Source organism: Oryctolagus cuniculus, chromosome 15 (genome assembly GCF_051225735.1).
Source record: "Oryctolagus cuniculus isolate XC-2025 breed Fujian yellow rabbit chromosome 15, ASM5122573v1, whole genome shotgun sequence".
Taxonomy (NCBI): domain Eukaryota; kingdom Metazoa; phylum Chordata; class Mammalia; order Lagomorpha; family Leporidae; genus Oryctolagus; species Oryctolagus cuniculus.
Genome location: NC_142881.1, coordinates 89,832,494 through 89,849,562, shown reverse-complemented (window position 1 = coordinate 89,849,562; position 17,069 = coordinate 89,832,494). Strand labels below are relative to the sequence as shown.

The window sequence follows — 17,069 nt, the reverse complement described above, 5'->3', positions numbered from 1 at the left end:
GAAGGCAGTGGATGTACTGCAACCCCATGGGAGATCCGGATGGCGTTCCTGCCTCCCAGTAGCAGCCTGACCTAGTCCTGGCTCTGTTGTGGGCATTTGAGGAGTGAACCAGTGGACCAAAGATTGGTCTCCCTCTCTTATTCTGTCTGCCTTTCAAATAAGTAAATCATTAAAGAAAACAAGAGTAGTCTAATTGGTAAAGTCCCTCTCAAATACTTTGCAACCAGGTAGAGAAATTTGGAGTAAATGTTTTTGTGGGTTTTTGGCAAGATGAATGTGAATCTTCTTTTGAAAATGTTACAGTAAGTCTCCTCTCTTTCCAGATATCGTCTTCATGCGAACTTGGTATCCTGTCTCCATTCCAGCCTTCTACAACCCCGTAACATCTTTGTTAAAACCACTGGGCGAGAAAGATACGTGGTCAGGAATGCGGACCACAGGTCAGCTGAGGCTTGCGCAGGGCATCAAGCTGAAGCCAAACAAGGACTCCCTGTATAAGGTACTGGGTGTGTGTGCAGTTGTTGGTGACGACAGCGTGCCCTCCAGATCAGGGGTCACATGGATGGGGATGTCTCGTAAGAATTTTCCCCTATGCCGTCTCATGTGAAATTTAGCAGCTGTCTGTTCATGGCCTATCTTAGAAAAGAGCATGAAAATGGTAATGGTGGTTCTCTCTGGTTTGTAAAAGAGATGTTTAAAATTTTATGTCGTACTTTGACATTTACAATGTGATGTTATGGGATACAGATGGATAGTAAAATGGTTGCTGTAGTGAAGCAAATTAGCATATCTGCCATATCACATAGTAACTTTTTTTTGACAAGAATAGCTAAAACCTACTTAATAAGAATTCCAAATGCAGATGCATTTGAATTAAGTCTGGTCCTCTCTTGTGCATCTCTCGACTTTGCTGCATCTCCCTGCTACTTTGCCCCCTTTAACCCACACCTTCCTATTTCTTCTTGGCTGTTTTTCCATCGTTGGAGCAACGTCTGTTCTGATCCTTTGCACATTTTTTAAATTGGGTTATTTTTCTGTTATAAGAGTTCTTTTTTGGCTGTTAACTCTTCCCAGATACATGGTTTGCAGATGTTTTTCCGAGTCTGTAGGTTGCCTGTTTGATTTTGTTAATCGTTTTTGCTCTACAAAGGATGTGGAAGTTGATGTAGCCCCCACTGTTTTCACTTCTGTTATTCCGGGCTTTGGGTACCTTAGCCAAAAAATCATTGCCAAGGCCAATGTTGAGCTTTTTTCTTATGTTCTTTTCTAGGAGTTTTAAGAATTCCAGTCTTAAAGTTAGGTCTTTAGCCACTTGCGTGGATTTTTGTGTATGGTGTAAGATAAGAGTTCAGCTTCATTCTTTGGCATGTGAAAATTCAGTTTTACCAGCATCATTTATTTATTTAAAGATTTGTGTATTTATTTGAAGGTCAGAGTTAAAGAAATCTTTTTTTTTTTTTTTTTTTTTTTTTTTTTTTTTTGACAGGCAGAGTGGACAGTGAGAGAGAGAGACAGAGAGAGAAAGGTCTTCCTTTGCCGCTGGTTCACCCTCCAATGGCCGCCGCTGCAGCCGGCGCACCGCGCTGATCCTGGCAGGAGCCAGGAGCCAGGTGCTTTTTTCCTGGTCTCCCATGGGGTGCAGGGCCCAAGCACCTGGGCCATCCTCCACTGCACTCCCTGGCCATAGCAGAGAGCTGGCCTGGAAGAGGGGCAACCGGGACAGAATCCGGCGCCCCAACCGGGACTAGAACCCGGTTTGCCGGCGCCGCAAGGTGGAGGATTAGCCTATTGAGCCACGGCGCCGGCTCAAAGAAATCTTTCATCCGCTGGTTCACTCCCCAAATGGCCTCAACAGCCAGAGCTATGCCAGGCCCAAGCCAGGAGCCAGGGGCTTCTTCCAGGTCTCTCAATGTGTTGCAGGGACCCAGGTACTTGGGCCATCCTCCACTGTTTTCCCAGGCCATAGCAGAGAGCTGGATCAGAAGTGGAGATGGTGGGTCATGAACCGGTGCTCATATGGATGCCAGCATCCCAGACAACAGCTTTACCTCCCTGTGCCACAGTGCCAGCCCCCCCCCCCCACGCCCTTTCTGGCCCAGCATCGTTTTGATTATCATAGCTCCGCAGTATAATTTTAAAATGGAAAGTATGATGCCTCCAACTTTGTTTATTAAATTAATTTATTTTTGAAAGAATTAGAGAGATGGAGACAAAGGGAAAGGATCTTCTATCCACTGATTCACTCACTCCTTTAAATGGCTACAAGAGCCTGGCCTGAGCAATGCTGAAGTCAGGAGCCGAAACACCATCCAAGAGTGGCAGGGCCCAAATAACTTGGGCCGCCTTTCACTGGCTTCCCAGGCACATTAGCAGGGAGCTGGATTGGAAGCAGAGTGGCCAGGACTCAAACTGGCTTTCATTTGGGACACCAGCATCACAGATGGCTGCTTTACCCTTTGCACCACAGTGCCTGACCCCAGCTTTGCTTGTGTGTGTGTGTGTGTGTGTGTGTGTGTTACTGATTACATTTTTAATGTTTGTAAGGCACTTAGATTTTCTGTTTCTGTCTTGGTCATATTTGGTTGGCCATTTTTTTAAAGATTTATTTATTTATTTGAAATAGTTACACACAGAGAGAAGGAGAGGCAGAGAGAGCGAGAGCTCTTCCATCTGCTGGTTCACTCCCCAGCTGGCCGCAACGGCCGGAGCTGTGCCAATCCGAAGCCAGGAGCCTCCCCGGGTGTCTCCCACGTGGGTGCAGGGACCCAAGGACCTGGGCCATCTTGTACTGCTTTCCCAGGCCATAGCAGAGAGCTGGATAGGAAGTGGAGCAGCCAGGTCTCAAACCAGCACCCATATGGGATGCCGGCACTGCAGGCGGCAGCTTTACCCACTAACCACAGCCCCGGCCCGGACCCCCAACTTTTAAAAAATTTCTCAGTATTGCTCTGGCTCTTTGGGGTGTTGTATGGTTCCATTTCAATTTTAAGATTGTTTTTCTGTTGCTGTGAAATGTGCCAGTGTAATTTTGACAGGATTGTGTTAAATCTGTATATTGCTTGAATATTAATTTAATATTTCAGTATTCTTCCAATTCATTAGCATGGGATACCTTTCCATTTATTTGTGTTGTCTTCCATTCTTTCATCTTTCATCATTGTCTTTTAGTCTCCAGCACACAAATCTTCCACTTCCATGGTTAAATTTATCCCTAAGATTCTATTTGTTTATTTTTGATGCTTTCCTAAATGAGGTGTTTTTTTTTTTTGTCTTTTAAATATTTATTCATTTTACTTATTTGAAAGACATATAGAAAGAGAAAAACACACTTATATCTACTTCTGGTTCACTCCCTAACAGCCAGGGCTGGGCCAGGCTGAAGCCAGGACCCTAAAACTCAATCCAGCTCTCCCACATGGAGGGCAGGGATCCAAGTCCTTGAGCCATCACCTGCTGCCACCCAGGGTGTGCATTAGCAAGAAGCCGGATTGGAAGCAAAGCTGGGATTTGCACCCAGGGACTCCCAATATGAGATGCAGGTGTTTTAAGCAGTAGCTAAACCACTGTGCCAAACTTCTGCCCTAGAATCTGTTTCCTTGATTTCTTTTTCAGCTGGATCTTAATCACATATAGAAATATTGCTGATTTATTTGTATGTTAATTTTGTAACCTGTAACTTTCTGAAATCGTTTATTAGTTCCAACCAGTCTTTTTTATTCAGTCTTTAGGATTTTCTGCATATACGCTCATGCCATCTACAAATGGAGATAATTTTACTTCTTCCTTTCCAGGATGCGTGCCCTTTTATTTTTTTCTTATCTGATTGCTCTTGCTAGTACCTTATTTATGTTGAATAGAAGTGGTAAGAGCAAGCATCTCTGGGGCTGGCGCTGTGGCACAGCAGGTTAGATCCCTGGCCTGTGGTGCCGGCATACTGTATGGGTGCTGGTTCAAGTCTTGGCTGCTCCACTGCCCATCCAGCTCTCTGCTTATGGCCAGGGAAAGCAGTAGAAGATGGCCCAAATGCTTGGGCCCCTGCACCCATGTGGGAGACCCAGAGGAAGTCCTGGCTCCTGGCTTCAGATCAGCTCAGCTCAGCTCTAGCCATTGCAGCCATTTGGGGAGTGAACCCCAGATGAAAGACCTCTCTCTGTCTGTCTTTACCTCACTCTGTAACTCTTTCAAATAAATAAAATAAATCTTAAAAAAAAAAAAAAAAAAAAAGAAAGAAAATTCTTTTAAAAAAAAGCTAGCATCCCTATCTTGTACTGTCTTTTAGTGGAAAGCCTTCAGTTGTTTCCTGTTGACTATGATGTTAGCTGTGGGTTTTTCTCAGTGGTCTTTATTGTACTGAAGAACTTTCCTTCAATACCAAAACCATGGAAAGAGTCTTTACCAAGAAAGGATGCTGGGGGCACGTGTAGTGGCGTAGTTGATAAGCTGACACCTGTGATGCCAGCATTCCATATGGGTGCCGGTTTGTGTCCAGCTGCTCCACCTCTGACCCAGCTCCCCGCTGCTTTCCCAATGGCATTAGCAGAGAGCTGGATCAGAAGTGGAGCAGCCGGGACTCAAACTGGCACCATGTGGGGTGCTGGTGTTGCAGGTCGTAGCTTTACCCACTATACCACAGCGCCAGACCCCCTACTTCAATCTTAATATTTTTTTCTGTAATGAAATTTGTCCATTTTCTCAAGAGTATTCAATTTGTTGGTATATAGTTGTTTATAACTGTCTCATAATCCTTTTTAATGTGTCTCTGTAATGTCTCTACTTTTATTTCTGATTTTATGTATTTGAGTTTTAGTCTAGATTGGGATTTCTAACTCTTGATTTTATTGATTTTTTTTCCTGTGGTTTTTCTTTTTCTATGTTTGATTTATTTCTATTCTGATCATATTTTATTTTATTTATTTTATCATTTATTTTAAATATTTATTTATTTGGAAGCCAGAGTTAGAGAGAGAGGGAGATACAGAGAAAGAGAGAAAAAAAAATCTTCCATCTGCTGGTTCACTCCTCAAATGGCCACACAGCCTGGGCTGGAACATGCCAAAGCCAGGAACCTGCAGCTCTGTCCAAGTCTCCCATGTGGGCTCAGGGGCCCAAGCGTTTGGGCCGCCTTCTGCTACTTTCCCAGGTGCGTTAGCAGGGAGCTGAATCAGAAGTGGAGCAGCCGGGACTCAAATCTGCACTGATAGAGGATGCTGGCACCAGAGGCCATAGCTTTACCCACTGCACCACAATGCCAACTTCCAGTTCTGATCTTTATTTTCTTTGCTAACCTTGGGTTTAGTTTGTTCATCAAGATTTATTTGTTATTTATGTGAAAGAATTATAGAGAGAAAGAGGAGAGACAGAGAGAGAGAGATCTTCCATCTGCTGGTTCACTCCCCAAGAGGCTGCCAATGGCCAGAGCTGTGCCAGGCCAAAGCCAGGAGCCCAGAGCTTCTTCCAGGTCTCCGAAGCAGTTGCAGGCGCCCAAGCCCTTGGGCCATCTTCCACTGCTTTCCCAGGCCATTAGCAGGGAGCTGGATTGGAAGTGGAGCAGCCGGGTCTCAAACCAGCACTCATATAGGATGGGATGCCAGCATCACAGGCAGAGGCTTAACCTGCTGTGCCACAATGCCAGCCCCTCGAGATACTTTTAAATTTACGTTTTGATCTTGTTCTTGACCCATTTGTTGTTCAGGAGTATGTTGTTTAATTTCCACTTATTTGCAAATTTTCCAGGATTCCTACAATTGCTAATGTCGTACAATTGAGATCAGAAAAAATACTAGCTATGATTTCAGTCTTCTTGAATTTGTTTAGACTTGTTTTGTGGTTGAATATGGTAGATGCTGGGTAATGTTCCATGCACATCTATATTCTGCTGTTAGATGAATATTTCTGATTTTATTTCTTAGGTCCACTTGATCTAGAGTGCAATCCAAGTCAAGTATTTTCTTGTAGTTTTCTCTCTGGACTGTTCTATTCATTATTGAAAGTGGGATATTAAAGTTATATAGCCATTCCTTACTTCATGCCCATTAATATTTGCTTCATTTATTTAGATGCCTATGTGTTGGATCCACCTTTACAATTATGCCCTCTTGATTCATTGACCCGTTTATCATTGAATAATGACCTTTATTGTCTCTTGTAACCCTGTTTGACTTGAAGTCTGTTCTGGTTACTAATTGCATGGAACTATCTTCTTCTCTTTTAGCCAGTGTTTGTCCTTAAAGCTAAAATGGGGTCTATTATAGGCAGCAAATAGTTGAATCCTATTTTTGTATCCATTTAACCACTATGTCTTTGAATAGGAGAGTCTAGTCTATTTTATAGTCAGTGTTATTGTTGATAGGTGAGTATTTAATCCTGCTGTTTTGCTAATTTTTTCTACTTTTGTACCTCCTTTGTCCCTTTCTTCTGTGGACGCCTGTAGTTGAAGCCACACCAACCAGGATGAGGCGCAGGGTAGGGTGGTGTGTGCTCAGCGGCAGTGTGGCTGCCCTGAGTTTCTCATTGTTCACATCCCTGCCAACAGTTGGCCTCCTAAGTTTGTTTATTTATTTCTTTAATTTCAGGTTTGCAGTGCCTATCTAGATTCCTATTTTATACAGATTTTGGTCTCTGAAAACTTTCATTATTTTCCTCATAATCTAGCAATGCATTTGAAAAGATTTCATTTAGGATATTCAGCTATTTTGTATTAAGAGAGTAGTTCAGGATATCAGTCTGCCATTCTACTAGAAATTGATGTTTCCCAGGCATTACTTTTTCTAAAAATAGTTAATAAAGTTTTGGATCATCTTACATGATTTTCATTAAAATAAACTACAGGATATGGAGATGGGGAGGTCTCTGAATTCTTTAGTTCTACAGTAATTTGAGTTCCTAAACAAAGTCTGCTAATTTATTGGTGTAGATGATGTTTTAATAATAAAGTTTAAAATATAACAGAAATATTCCTTAGATAGTCAATATTGACTTTTGGTGAAGACCAAGGGCAATTCTTTCAACTTATTAGCAGTATTTCTGAGGCAGTTAAGAATTTTGATCATCTGGAGCATGAAACTTAAGATTACCTTGAAGATTTAGTATGGAGAGTCTGGGCTTGCCCTGTTGTTGAAATCTCACTTGGCCAGTGTTCCACCAGAAACAGTGACGTTGAGCTTCTTATTGGAATCAGGGTGGGGATGCTTTGACTGCCAATTGGAGGAAGAGACATGTCCTTAAATCCAGACAGGGTGATAGTCACGGTGAAGAGCTAAACTGTTCCCGTTAGGCTGGGGCAAGCGGCTTCGGTGCCCCACAGATAAGGCCTGCATCGTCCATTGAAAGGAACCCTGGGTCTGCTGAGCGTGGAGACTGTCATTCACACTGGGCAGATGGGCTCAGTGGCTCTCCTAGGAGAGCTGTAAGTGTCCTCTGTCTGGTCCTCTGTTTTCCTGGAGTCGTGGATGTCCATTGAGACCCCTGTATTTGGTGGGTGATTGCATCCAAATTTGACAGTTAGCAGACTCTGGTGTTGCTGATCTTGCGGGAGAGTCCAGCTATTGAGATTCAGTGTCAAAGTTTTGAATATGCGCAGGTCATAATTTAAATAGCTCAGTCTGTTTTGTTTTGTTTTTTTTTTCTTTTCAGCCAATCCTGAGGCAAAGGAAGCATTTCAACTCGCTGCACATTCCCAAGGCCTTGCAGAAGGCCCTGCCATTTAAGAATAAGCCCAAGACTCAGGCGAAGGCAGGCAAGGTGCCAAAGGACCGAGTGAGACCAGCCGTCATCCGGGAGCCTCACGAGAGGAAGGTACGGGCGGCAGCTTGCTGCGCCTTGCATGTAGAAGTGAAAGAGGCACACTTGGCAAGCCTGCTGCATGCCCAGGCTTCACCAGGGAAGCGTGAGGGCCACCCTTGCTCGAGGCACCAGAGCTGGAAGTTAGGAGCGGGGCCAGAGTCCACTTCCCTTCTTTGGTCTCTGCCTTGTGCGTGTGGGTGGGGAGTCGCACACATTCAGCAGGTGACTCACTCGCAGCTGCTTGCGCACAGTGTCTGTGGACGCTTTGGTGGTTGGGGTTTAATGTGCTCGCACCTGTACCTCCATGCAAACTGCATTCCTGGTTCAGGATGGCTCGCAGTAGGGTCCTATACACCTGGGGCACGGCGGGAGTCTAGTTTTGACACATCTGTGGAGGCGTGAGGCCCGGCAGGTCAGATGGAGGCATGCCGTGCCTGTGGGGGCTTCCTGCTGCTCACCGGGGTTTGTCCTTGTCAGATCCGGGCGCTGCTGGACGCCCTGAGCACGGTGCACAGTCAGAAGATGAGGAAGGCCAAGGAGCAGCGGCACCTGCACAACAAAGAGCACCTGCGAGCGAAGCAGAAGGAGGAAGAGGAGAAGCTGAAGCGGCAGAAGGACCTCAGGAAGAAGCTCTTCCGCATGCAGGGTCAGAAGGAGAAGAGAAACCAGAAGTCCAGCCTCAAGGGCGCCGGGAGCAATTGAAGAGGCCTCAGAGCGCAGACAGACGGGGTCCAGCATGTCGTGTGGCAAACAGCAGGCGCTGAGCGTGAGGCCCAGAGAGCCCGCCGTCGGCAGAGCGCCCAGACTGCGCCTTCCGACAGCCGTGAGGGCTGTGCTGGTGGCACCCACGCCCCGTCTCTGCTTCCAGTGATACAGGGATGCAAGGTGATGTCACCTGTGTTCCGTGGACTCTACTTTCCTCCAGCCACCCTGGTTTCATTAATTATTTTGTGCTACTAAAATATCATTAAAATATTTTTCTGTTCATTTTGGCTTGGAAGTTTTTATTAGGGATGAATGCCTAGCAGTTGATTGTAAAGAATGATTTATTCTACCACCCTCATGATAAATTGTCCAATTAGGGAAAAAATTGTTAACTGGAAGACTCCTCTATAATGCAGAAGTTTAGAGAAGGCTATGAGGTGATTTATTTTTTCTGTTGTATTCTCTGATCACTGACCGTAGTAGACAGAGAGAGAGAGAGGTCTTCCATCCACTGGTTCACTCCCCAATTGGCCACAATGGCTGGAGCTACGCCAATCCAAAACCAGGAGCCAGGAGCTTCTTCCGGGTCTCCCACATAGGTGCGGGGGCCCCAGGACTTGGGTCATCTTGTACTGCTTTCCTGGGCCATAGCAGGGAGCTGGATTGGAAGAGGAGCAACTGGGATTCAAACCAGTGCCCATATAGGATGCTGGCACTGCAGGCCGCAGCTTTACCCGCTATGCCACAGCGCTGGCCCCCATGTTGCCTTTTGAAACATCATATGTAAATATAATTGATAGGTTATAAAATAAACTCTACAGAGCCGGATCAGAAGTGAAGCAGCGGGACCCTGAACCATGAGCAGGCACCCGTGTGGGATGCTGGTGTCGCAGGCAGTGGCCCTGCCCACTATGCTACAACACCAGCCCCTCCTTGTCTTTTCTAAAGACTACGTATAAAATCGTACCTGCTGTTATTGAAAAACCTTGTCACATTTGGAAAACAAGAAGAATGAAAAGTTTGCATAGCAAGATTACTCATAACTAAAGTTAGGCAACTTGTACTGTCTTTCCAGGAAGGGTGTTTCCAGGTTAGGGGCCCAGCCGGCCAGGTTGCTGAAATATCTGCATACATAGTTTGTCCCACTGTGAAGTCTGCATGTGTTTTAGGGGAAGGTAGGCTATCAGAATAGGGACTAGGCAGTTTGTAAGTTACTTTCCTATCCTAATGCCTTATTCATCTAGTACTGTCAGGAAGTGTTTTACAAATGTACATTCCACCAGAATGTAGTAGGAGAGGTGCCGAGTGTAGAGCCCTCAGGTGCACAATAACTGAAAAAAGTCTGCTTGGAAAGAGGAAGGAACGGTTCTCAGGTAGCTGAAGTGCCCTATGACTATGCAAGATCGGCATTGATCCTCAGACACATTAACAGTCTTTCTAGAAACTTCTCAATTGCATACACTTTATAAATTGTGTGTTACTCTGTTGTAAAGAAATACATTCAACAAAAATGGAATTGAGCCAACTACTCATTTGTATACCTTCCTATGTCTGCACTGTGCATGTACACCCATAGGTTTAGGTATTTTTTAAAGTAATCTTGGCCTATAGTGTAGCCGGCATTTTATGCCACTCAAAATATTCCTATGAGACAGTGAGTGGCTCTGTCTCGTGTTGGTGAACATACAAGATTTTTTTGAACACATGAAGTTGCTTCATTTAACACTTTGCTGTCCTTGTCCTGCCATTTGCTGACATGCCTGCCACCGTAGGAAAGACTGAGTGAAGAAGACAGCCATGTGGTCCTGTGTAGTCCCCAGAGGCTCCAGGGCTTACCTCGTGGGTGAGCAAAGAGCATTTGTTGACTGCCCTTGGCACTTGCTCTTCTTACCAGACTCAGATTTTGCAAAACCATAATTCAGAATCTGCCTTAAATGTATTATAACTTACTTGGCTCTCCTTATCTTCACATAGTTTCACTGTTTTGAAGTCTTGTACATTTTTTAAATCCTTAAATTAAGGAAACACCTGAGTACTTAGACACTTAAATTCCACACGTAGTAGGAGAGTGTCAGCATATCATATTTTGGGTGAGTGTTTGATGGTTGAAAATTCAGTAAGCTTTGATTGGGTAGGCATTTGGAAGAATACTTTAAATCGTGCCTATGTGGAGTTAGGGCATTCTGCATTAAGGTTGCCCTTTGTATGTAGAGAATGAAGGGGATCTCACATACATTGAACCAGGTGGTAGACAGTCACTTTTTTTTGAGGTCCTGTTTCTGTTTCAGGCTGTGTGTTGTGAAAAATGAGGCATAATGTGGGACTTGGCGTTTGAACTGTTCTTCACTGTGCAGCCCAGTGGTGTTAACTGTACATTCATAGTGTTGCGTCACCGCCTCTAGGATTTCCTCTTCATCCCAATGAGAACTCTGTTCATTAAACTCTACCTCCTGTCCCCTCCTCCCACCAGCCCCTCACAGCCATCATTCTCTTCTCTGTCTCTGAATTTGACAGCTATTTGTACAGTATATGCTGTGGAGTACTTGTCTTTTGGTATCTGTTTTGTTTCATTTGTATAATGTCTTCAAAGATTCATTCACATTGTAGCATGTATCAGAAGTCCCTTCCTTTTTTATGTTTTTTTTTTTTTTTTAAGATTTGTTTATTTATTTGAAAGAGTTACATAGAGAAAGAGAGGCAGAGAGAGAGAGAAGAGAGGTTTTCCTGGTTCACTCCCCAATTGGCCACATCAGCCAGAGCTGAGCCGATCCAGAGCCAGGAGCTTCTTCTGGGTCTCCCACGTGGGTGCAGGGGCCCAAGGACTTGGGCCATCTTCTACAGCTTTCCCAGGCCACAGCAGAGAGCTGGATCGGAAGTGGAGCAGCCGGGACTTGAACCAGCGCCCATATAGGATGCTGGTACTGCAGGCGGCGGCTTTACCCGCTGCACCACAGCGCCGGCCCCATCCCTTCCTTGTTAAGGCAAGTCCACTGTCTGTATCCAAAGGGTCTTCAGAGCTTCCCTAGAAAATGCATCTTGTGAAAGCGCTGTGCGTGGATTTCAACACGTTTGCATACCCAGATAAATGTTTGGTTTGTTTTCCGTGAACTTGGGGAAGGACCCGCACCTGGGGGCTGTGGTGAGTAATGCTGCTGTGAATATTGCTGTACAGATGCCTATTTGAGCCTCTCTCTTCACTGCTTCTGTGTATGTACCCAGAAGTGAAACTGCTGCATCAAGTGTCACTCTGTGTTTACGTTTTTGGGAACAGCACCTGCACGTTGTACAGTGCAAGGCTTCCAGGTTTTCCACAGCGGCCTTATTACTATTATTTTAAGGTGTATTTTTTTTTTCATAACAGACATCCTGTTGGGTGTGAATTTCTATCTCGTAATTTTGATTTTGATTTGCATTTCCCTAATAACGGGATGTTGAGCACCTTTTCATGTGCTTTTTGGCTATCTGAATATCTTCTTTGGAGAAATATCTCTTCATATCCTTTGCCCATTTTGTAGTCAGGTTGTTTTTTGTTATTGTTATTTATATATTCTGGCTGTCAGTCTCTAATCAGATAAACAGTTTGCTAATATTTTCTCCCATGCTGTGGTTTGCCTCTTCCCTCTCCTGATAGTATTGTTTGACTCACAGAAGCTTTTAATTTTCATGAAGTCAAGTTTCTTCTTTGGTTGCTTGTGCTTTTGATGTCATATCCAAGAAATTATTGACGAATCGTTGTTTACTTGTTGTGTTTGGATTTTGTTTTTGCTTTATAAGATTTTATTTATTTATTTGAGAGGTAGAGTTACAGACAGAGAGAGGGAGAGGCAGAGAGGCCTTCCTTCCGCTGGTTCACTCCCCAAATGGCTGCAACGGCTGGAGCTGCGCTTATCCAAAGCCAGGAGCCAGGAGCTTCTTCCGGGTCTCCTATGCAAGTGCAGGGGCCCAAGCAGTTGGCCATCTTCTACTGCTCTCCCAGACCATAGCAGAGAGCTGGATTGGAAGAGAAGCAGCCGGGACGTGAACCGACATCCATATGGGATTGCCAACACTGCAGGCAGAGGCTCAACCTACTATGCCACAGCACCAGCCCCTGGATTCTGGTTTTCTTTGAAAGGTAAAGCGAGAGATACAGGGAGAGCGAGCGAGCGAGAGCCATATCTGCTGGTTCCCTCCCCAAATGCCTGCTATAATCAGGGCTGTACGAGGCCAAAGCCGGAAGCCAAATCCATCTGTTTCTCCCTTGTAAGTGGCAGGGACCCAAGCTTCTGAGTCATCATCTGCTGCCTCCCAGGTGTGCATTAGCAGGCAGTTGGGCCAGAAATGGTGGGACTTGCATCCAGGCACTCTTCCACAGCATCCCAGGGGGTGGCTTAACGACGGTGGTACAACGCCCGCCCCGTGTTTGCTGTTTCAAAGATGTGTCACTTGTGTGATGATTTAGCCGATGTCTGTCTCTCAGCTGACTACATTTCTTGAACATGCGCATCTGATGTTACTGCCCCAAATGTCTTCATCCACCTCCTTTGCTTAGGCCAGAATCCCTGGCTTGATTCTACTTGCTGCACTGCAGTGCACTAGCCTCAGGGCCTTGATGCATGCTGGCCCCTGCGCCTGGGACGCACCGTTCTGACGTCACCTCCCTCTCCCCCACCAGGTGTCTGCTGTTCCTCCTGACCCTCACTCCTCCACCCCTTGCAATAGCAGCTTCCACCTAGCACAGGCTCACAGCTCTCCGCAGACCCTCCTATAACCCTCCCGACCCCTGCAAGCTCTCTCCTGCTAAGCTGGCGGTACTCCGTGTGCAGCCCAGGGCCAGGGGGAGGTCAGAGCTGTGTCAGGACGATAGGGTCATGTCCGATCACCGCCTGTGCACACACAGCCAGGGCAGCGCTGGAGCCCTGCACCCAACCAACCACAGACGCAGGAATCCAGTCCACAGAAAGCCGGCCAGGACCCAGACTGCACGGCTATCGGACAGCACCGCGTCTCCAGAAATCACTTTGGTGCTGCAAAGTGAGCTTCCGAGGTTATGCTGCTGTGTGGGTAGCCATGTAATAGGCTTGTTTTGTGTTAGCTGAAATCATGCGGATTTTAAATGACTCTCTCAGCTGCTTTATTCTCCTCTTTCCTTCCTGCCCCACGCCCTAGCCCTCAGCCAACATGATTTTGTATTTAAAGCGGACAAAGTGATGTTTAATATAGATACACTGAGGGGGCCGGCGCTGTGGCGTAGCGGATAAAGCTGCCACCTGCAGTGCCGGCACCCTACATGGGCTGCTACTGATCCAGCTCTCTGCTGTGGCCTGGGAGAGCAGTGGAAGATGGCCCAAGTCCTTGGGCCCCTGCACCTGCATGGGAGACGTGAAAGAAGCTCCTGGCTCCTGGCTTCAAATTGGTACTGCTCCTGCCATTGCGGCCATCTGAGGAATGAACCAGCAGGTGAAAGACCTCTCTCTCTCTCTGCCTCTGTCTCTCTGTAACTCTGCCTTTCAAATAAATAAATAAATCTTTTAAGTAGATAGATAGACAGACAGACAGACTGAAAAGACCCAAGCTGCTTAACATAGCCATCCCCTCATTTGCGTGGGTGTGACGAGAGCCTGTTGGATCTACCATGGTTAATTTTCTGGCGTTCAACATACAGAATCGCTAACCACAGATCCTCAGGTCGCCTCCAATCTCACCCAAGCTTTGGACGCTTCCACCAGCGTCTCCCCACTCCCCTCCCCAGCTTCAACTTTGTTACACTGTAAAAAAAGAGATAGGACCCACACCAAAAACCGCTCAGGTCCTCGGGCAGTTTTAGGTGTGCAAGGACCCCGACCTCCGGGTGCCGCTCCCCAATGCTGCCTGCCGCATGTGCGCGGGACCTGGCACTGGCAGCGCCGGGCAGCCCATAGCGGCACAGGAAACAGGGGTGGGCGAACTACATCCCTGCTTTCTCCCTGGATGCACCTGGTTTCTCCATACCCACAAGGCTGTGGGGCCTGGCAGCAGGTGCCCCCTCCACCTCCTGCCATGCTGCCCTGAGCTCCCTTCACCTGTCCAAAGCCCAGAACCAGTTGGCAGGATGTGGCCTGTGGGTCTCGGGGTGCTGGTGGACTTGCATGTGATTGTGTGCTTCAGAAGCTAAGTTCTAGGGGCCAGCACTGTGGCGCAGTGGGCTAAGCCTCTGCCTGTGGCTCTGACACCTCATATGGGCACCTGTTCGTGTCCCGGCTGCTTCACTTCCAATCCAGCTCCCTGCTATGGCCTGGGAAAGCAGCAGAAGATGGCCCAAGTCCTTGGGCCCCTGCACCCACGTGGGAGACCCAGAAGAAGCTCCTGGCTCCTGGCTACAGATCAGCGTAGCTCCAACCATTGCAGCCATCTGGGGAGTGAACCAGCAGATGGAAGACCTCTCCCTCTATTTCTCCCTCTCTCTGTCTGTAACTCTCCCTCTCAAATAAATAAATAAAACCTTAAAAAAAAAAAAGCTATGTTTTGGCAAAGGTAACCCGATTAGGCCCTGGGAAGTAAATTTCGGACAAGAGGGACAGCAGTGACAGCCATGCCTGGAGGGCCGGCGCAGCACTGCCCGGCTCTGCGTCCTGCCGCGTGCAGGCTGTCACGCAAAGGCAACAGCAGACGTTCAAAAGAGGGGAAAATGAACTGGGGAAAGGAATTTGAACACAATTTCTACTTTTTAGAGCCAACATAGCTAAAATATTAGCACCGCAACAGGGAACCAGTATGAGGATGTCTAATGAGCTAGTCAACACTCGTTCTCTGTGCCAACTCTGAAACGCCGCGTGTGCTGCGCTCTTGCAGCTCAGTTGGCTCAGCTGCTGTCTTTTGTGGAAAATATTTGCTCTATATTTAGATTTCAGGAAATTTGCAGTTGAATAAATAGACACACACCCCGCGGTTGCTTAAATGTAACGGGAGCCCGGTGACCAGTTTCAAATTTAAATTCAGTGAGACGCAGTCTCAAATGCTCGGTGGCCCCACGTGGCCAGTGGCTCCAGGGAGGCAGCCGGGCTCCAGAGAGAGGCTGGGAAGATGGGGAAGCTGCTTTCCAAAGCCAGCGATCTCCAGCGCATGCTCAGAAGAGCAAGTTGGCAAAGACTGGGTGCTGGGCAAGGGAGGAGTGTCAGGCCATGGTGCATGCCAAGGCCCTGTGGCACAAGGTGGTGTGACACCTGCAAGCCGGTGTGGTTGCAGCCACGATGGGCTGAGAGTTGCAGGGGAGGCAGGGGACAAGGCTCCACTAAGATGCTGTTTTGGCCCGGTGCTGTGGCACTGTAGGTTAATCCTCTGCCTGCTGCCCTGGCATCCCATACGGGCGCCGGTTCTAGTCCCGGCTGCTCCTCTTCTGTTCCAGCTCCCTGCGGTGGCCTGGGAAAGCAGCAGAAGATGGCCCAAGTGCTTGGGCCCCTGCACCCATGCGGGAGACTTGGAAAGAAACTCCTGGCTCCTGGCTTCGGATCAGCTCAGCTCCTTCCATTGCGGCCAATTGGGGAGTGAACCAGCAGAAGGAAGACCTCTCTCCCTGTCTCTTGCTCTCACTGTCTGTAACTCTACCTCTCAAATTAATAAATAAAATCTTTTTAAAAACATGTTGTCTTCACCCCAAGTCACAGGGAAGCCCTTGCAGAGCGTTTAGCTGGGACAGTGTGGTCAAATGTGCATTTTTTAAAAATTCCTTTATTGGTGGGTGGGGACAGTTTGGAAGGAGTTCAAATGTTAAGTCCTGGAAGGAGGTGCAGAGAGGGTGAAGCAGTGGATGCTAGAGCTTTAGGAAGCAGCATTGGAGGGAACTGGATCTCGGCGGTGTGAGGAACAAGGGATCTTTATTTGAAAGGCAAACAGAGAGATCTCATCCACTAGTTCACTCCCCAGCTGCCCACAATAGCTGAGGCTGGGCCAAGTGGAAATCAGGAACCAGGCACTCAATCCAGGGCTCCAACATGGGTGGCGGAGACACTAGCCACCCCCGCAGCCTCCCACGGTCCTCATCAGCAAGAAACTGGAATCAGGAGCAGAGCCGAGACCCAGACCGAGGCTCTGTGACGTGGGCCAGACAACCCAAGTAGCATCTTAATGGCTGCGCCAAATGCCCCACCCAGCAGGGTCTTTTACCAGTGTCTTTGGCAGAGCTAAAATTTTAATTCTGATCAAGCCTAATTTCTTCATTTTAAAGATTTATTCATTTATTTATTTGAAAGTCAGAGTTACACAGAGAAAGAAGGAGAGGCAGAGAGAGAGGTCTTCCATCCACTGGTTCACTCCCCAATTAGCCACAACGGCCAGAGCTGTGCTGATCCGAAGCTTCCCCTGGGTCTCCCACGTGGGTGCAGGGACCCAATGACTTGGGCCATCTTCTACTGATTTCCCAGGCCACAGCAGAGAGCTGGATCGGAAGTGGAGCAGCTGGGATTCGAACCGGCGTCCATATGGGATGCCAGCACTACAGGAGGCGGCTTTACTCACTAAACCACAGCGCTGGCCCCATTCTTAACTGGTGCTTTTATGGATCCTGTATTTGAAGTCATGCCTAAGAACTCTCACCTCAAGTCAAAAAGATTTCTATGTTTTCTTCT

The 17,069-nt window shown here is 47.1% G+C and overlaps 1 protein-coding gene across 4 annotated transcripts in view; it reads left to right on the top strand.

The window, feature by feature from the left end:
- The window catches only part of BMS1 (BMS1 ribosome biogenesis factor), a 47,542-nt gene extending 38,773 nt beyond the window's left edge, over positions 1-8,769 (top strand). For all 4 annotated transcript variants that reach the window (XM_008250050.5, XM_008250051.5, XM_070058143.2 and 1 more), the window contains exons 21-23: positions 324-499; positions 7,633-7,794; positions 8,260-8,769. In XM_008250050.5, coding sequence (XP_008248272.3) covers positions 324-499; positions 7,633-7,794; positions 8,260-8,484 — 563 coding nt within the window. In that variant the 3' untranslated portion in view covers positions 8,485-8,769. The remainder of the gene's footprint in view (positions 1-323; positions 500-7,632; positions 7,795-8,259) is intronic.
- The last annotated feature ends 8,300 nt before the right edge of the window (positions 8,770-17,069 follow it).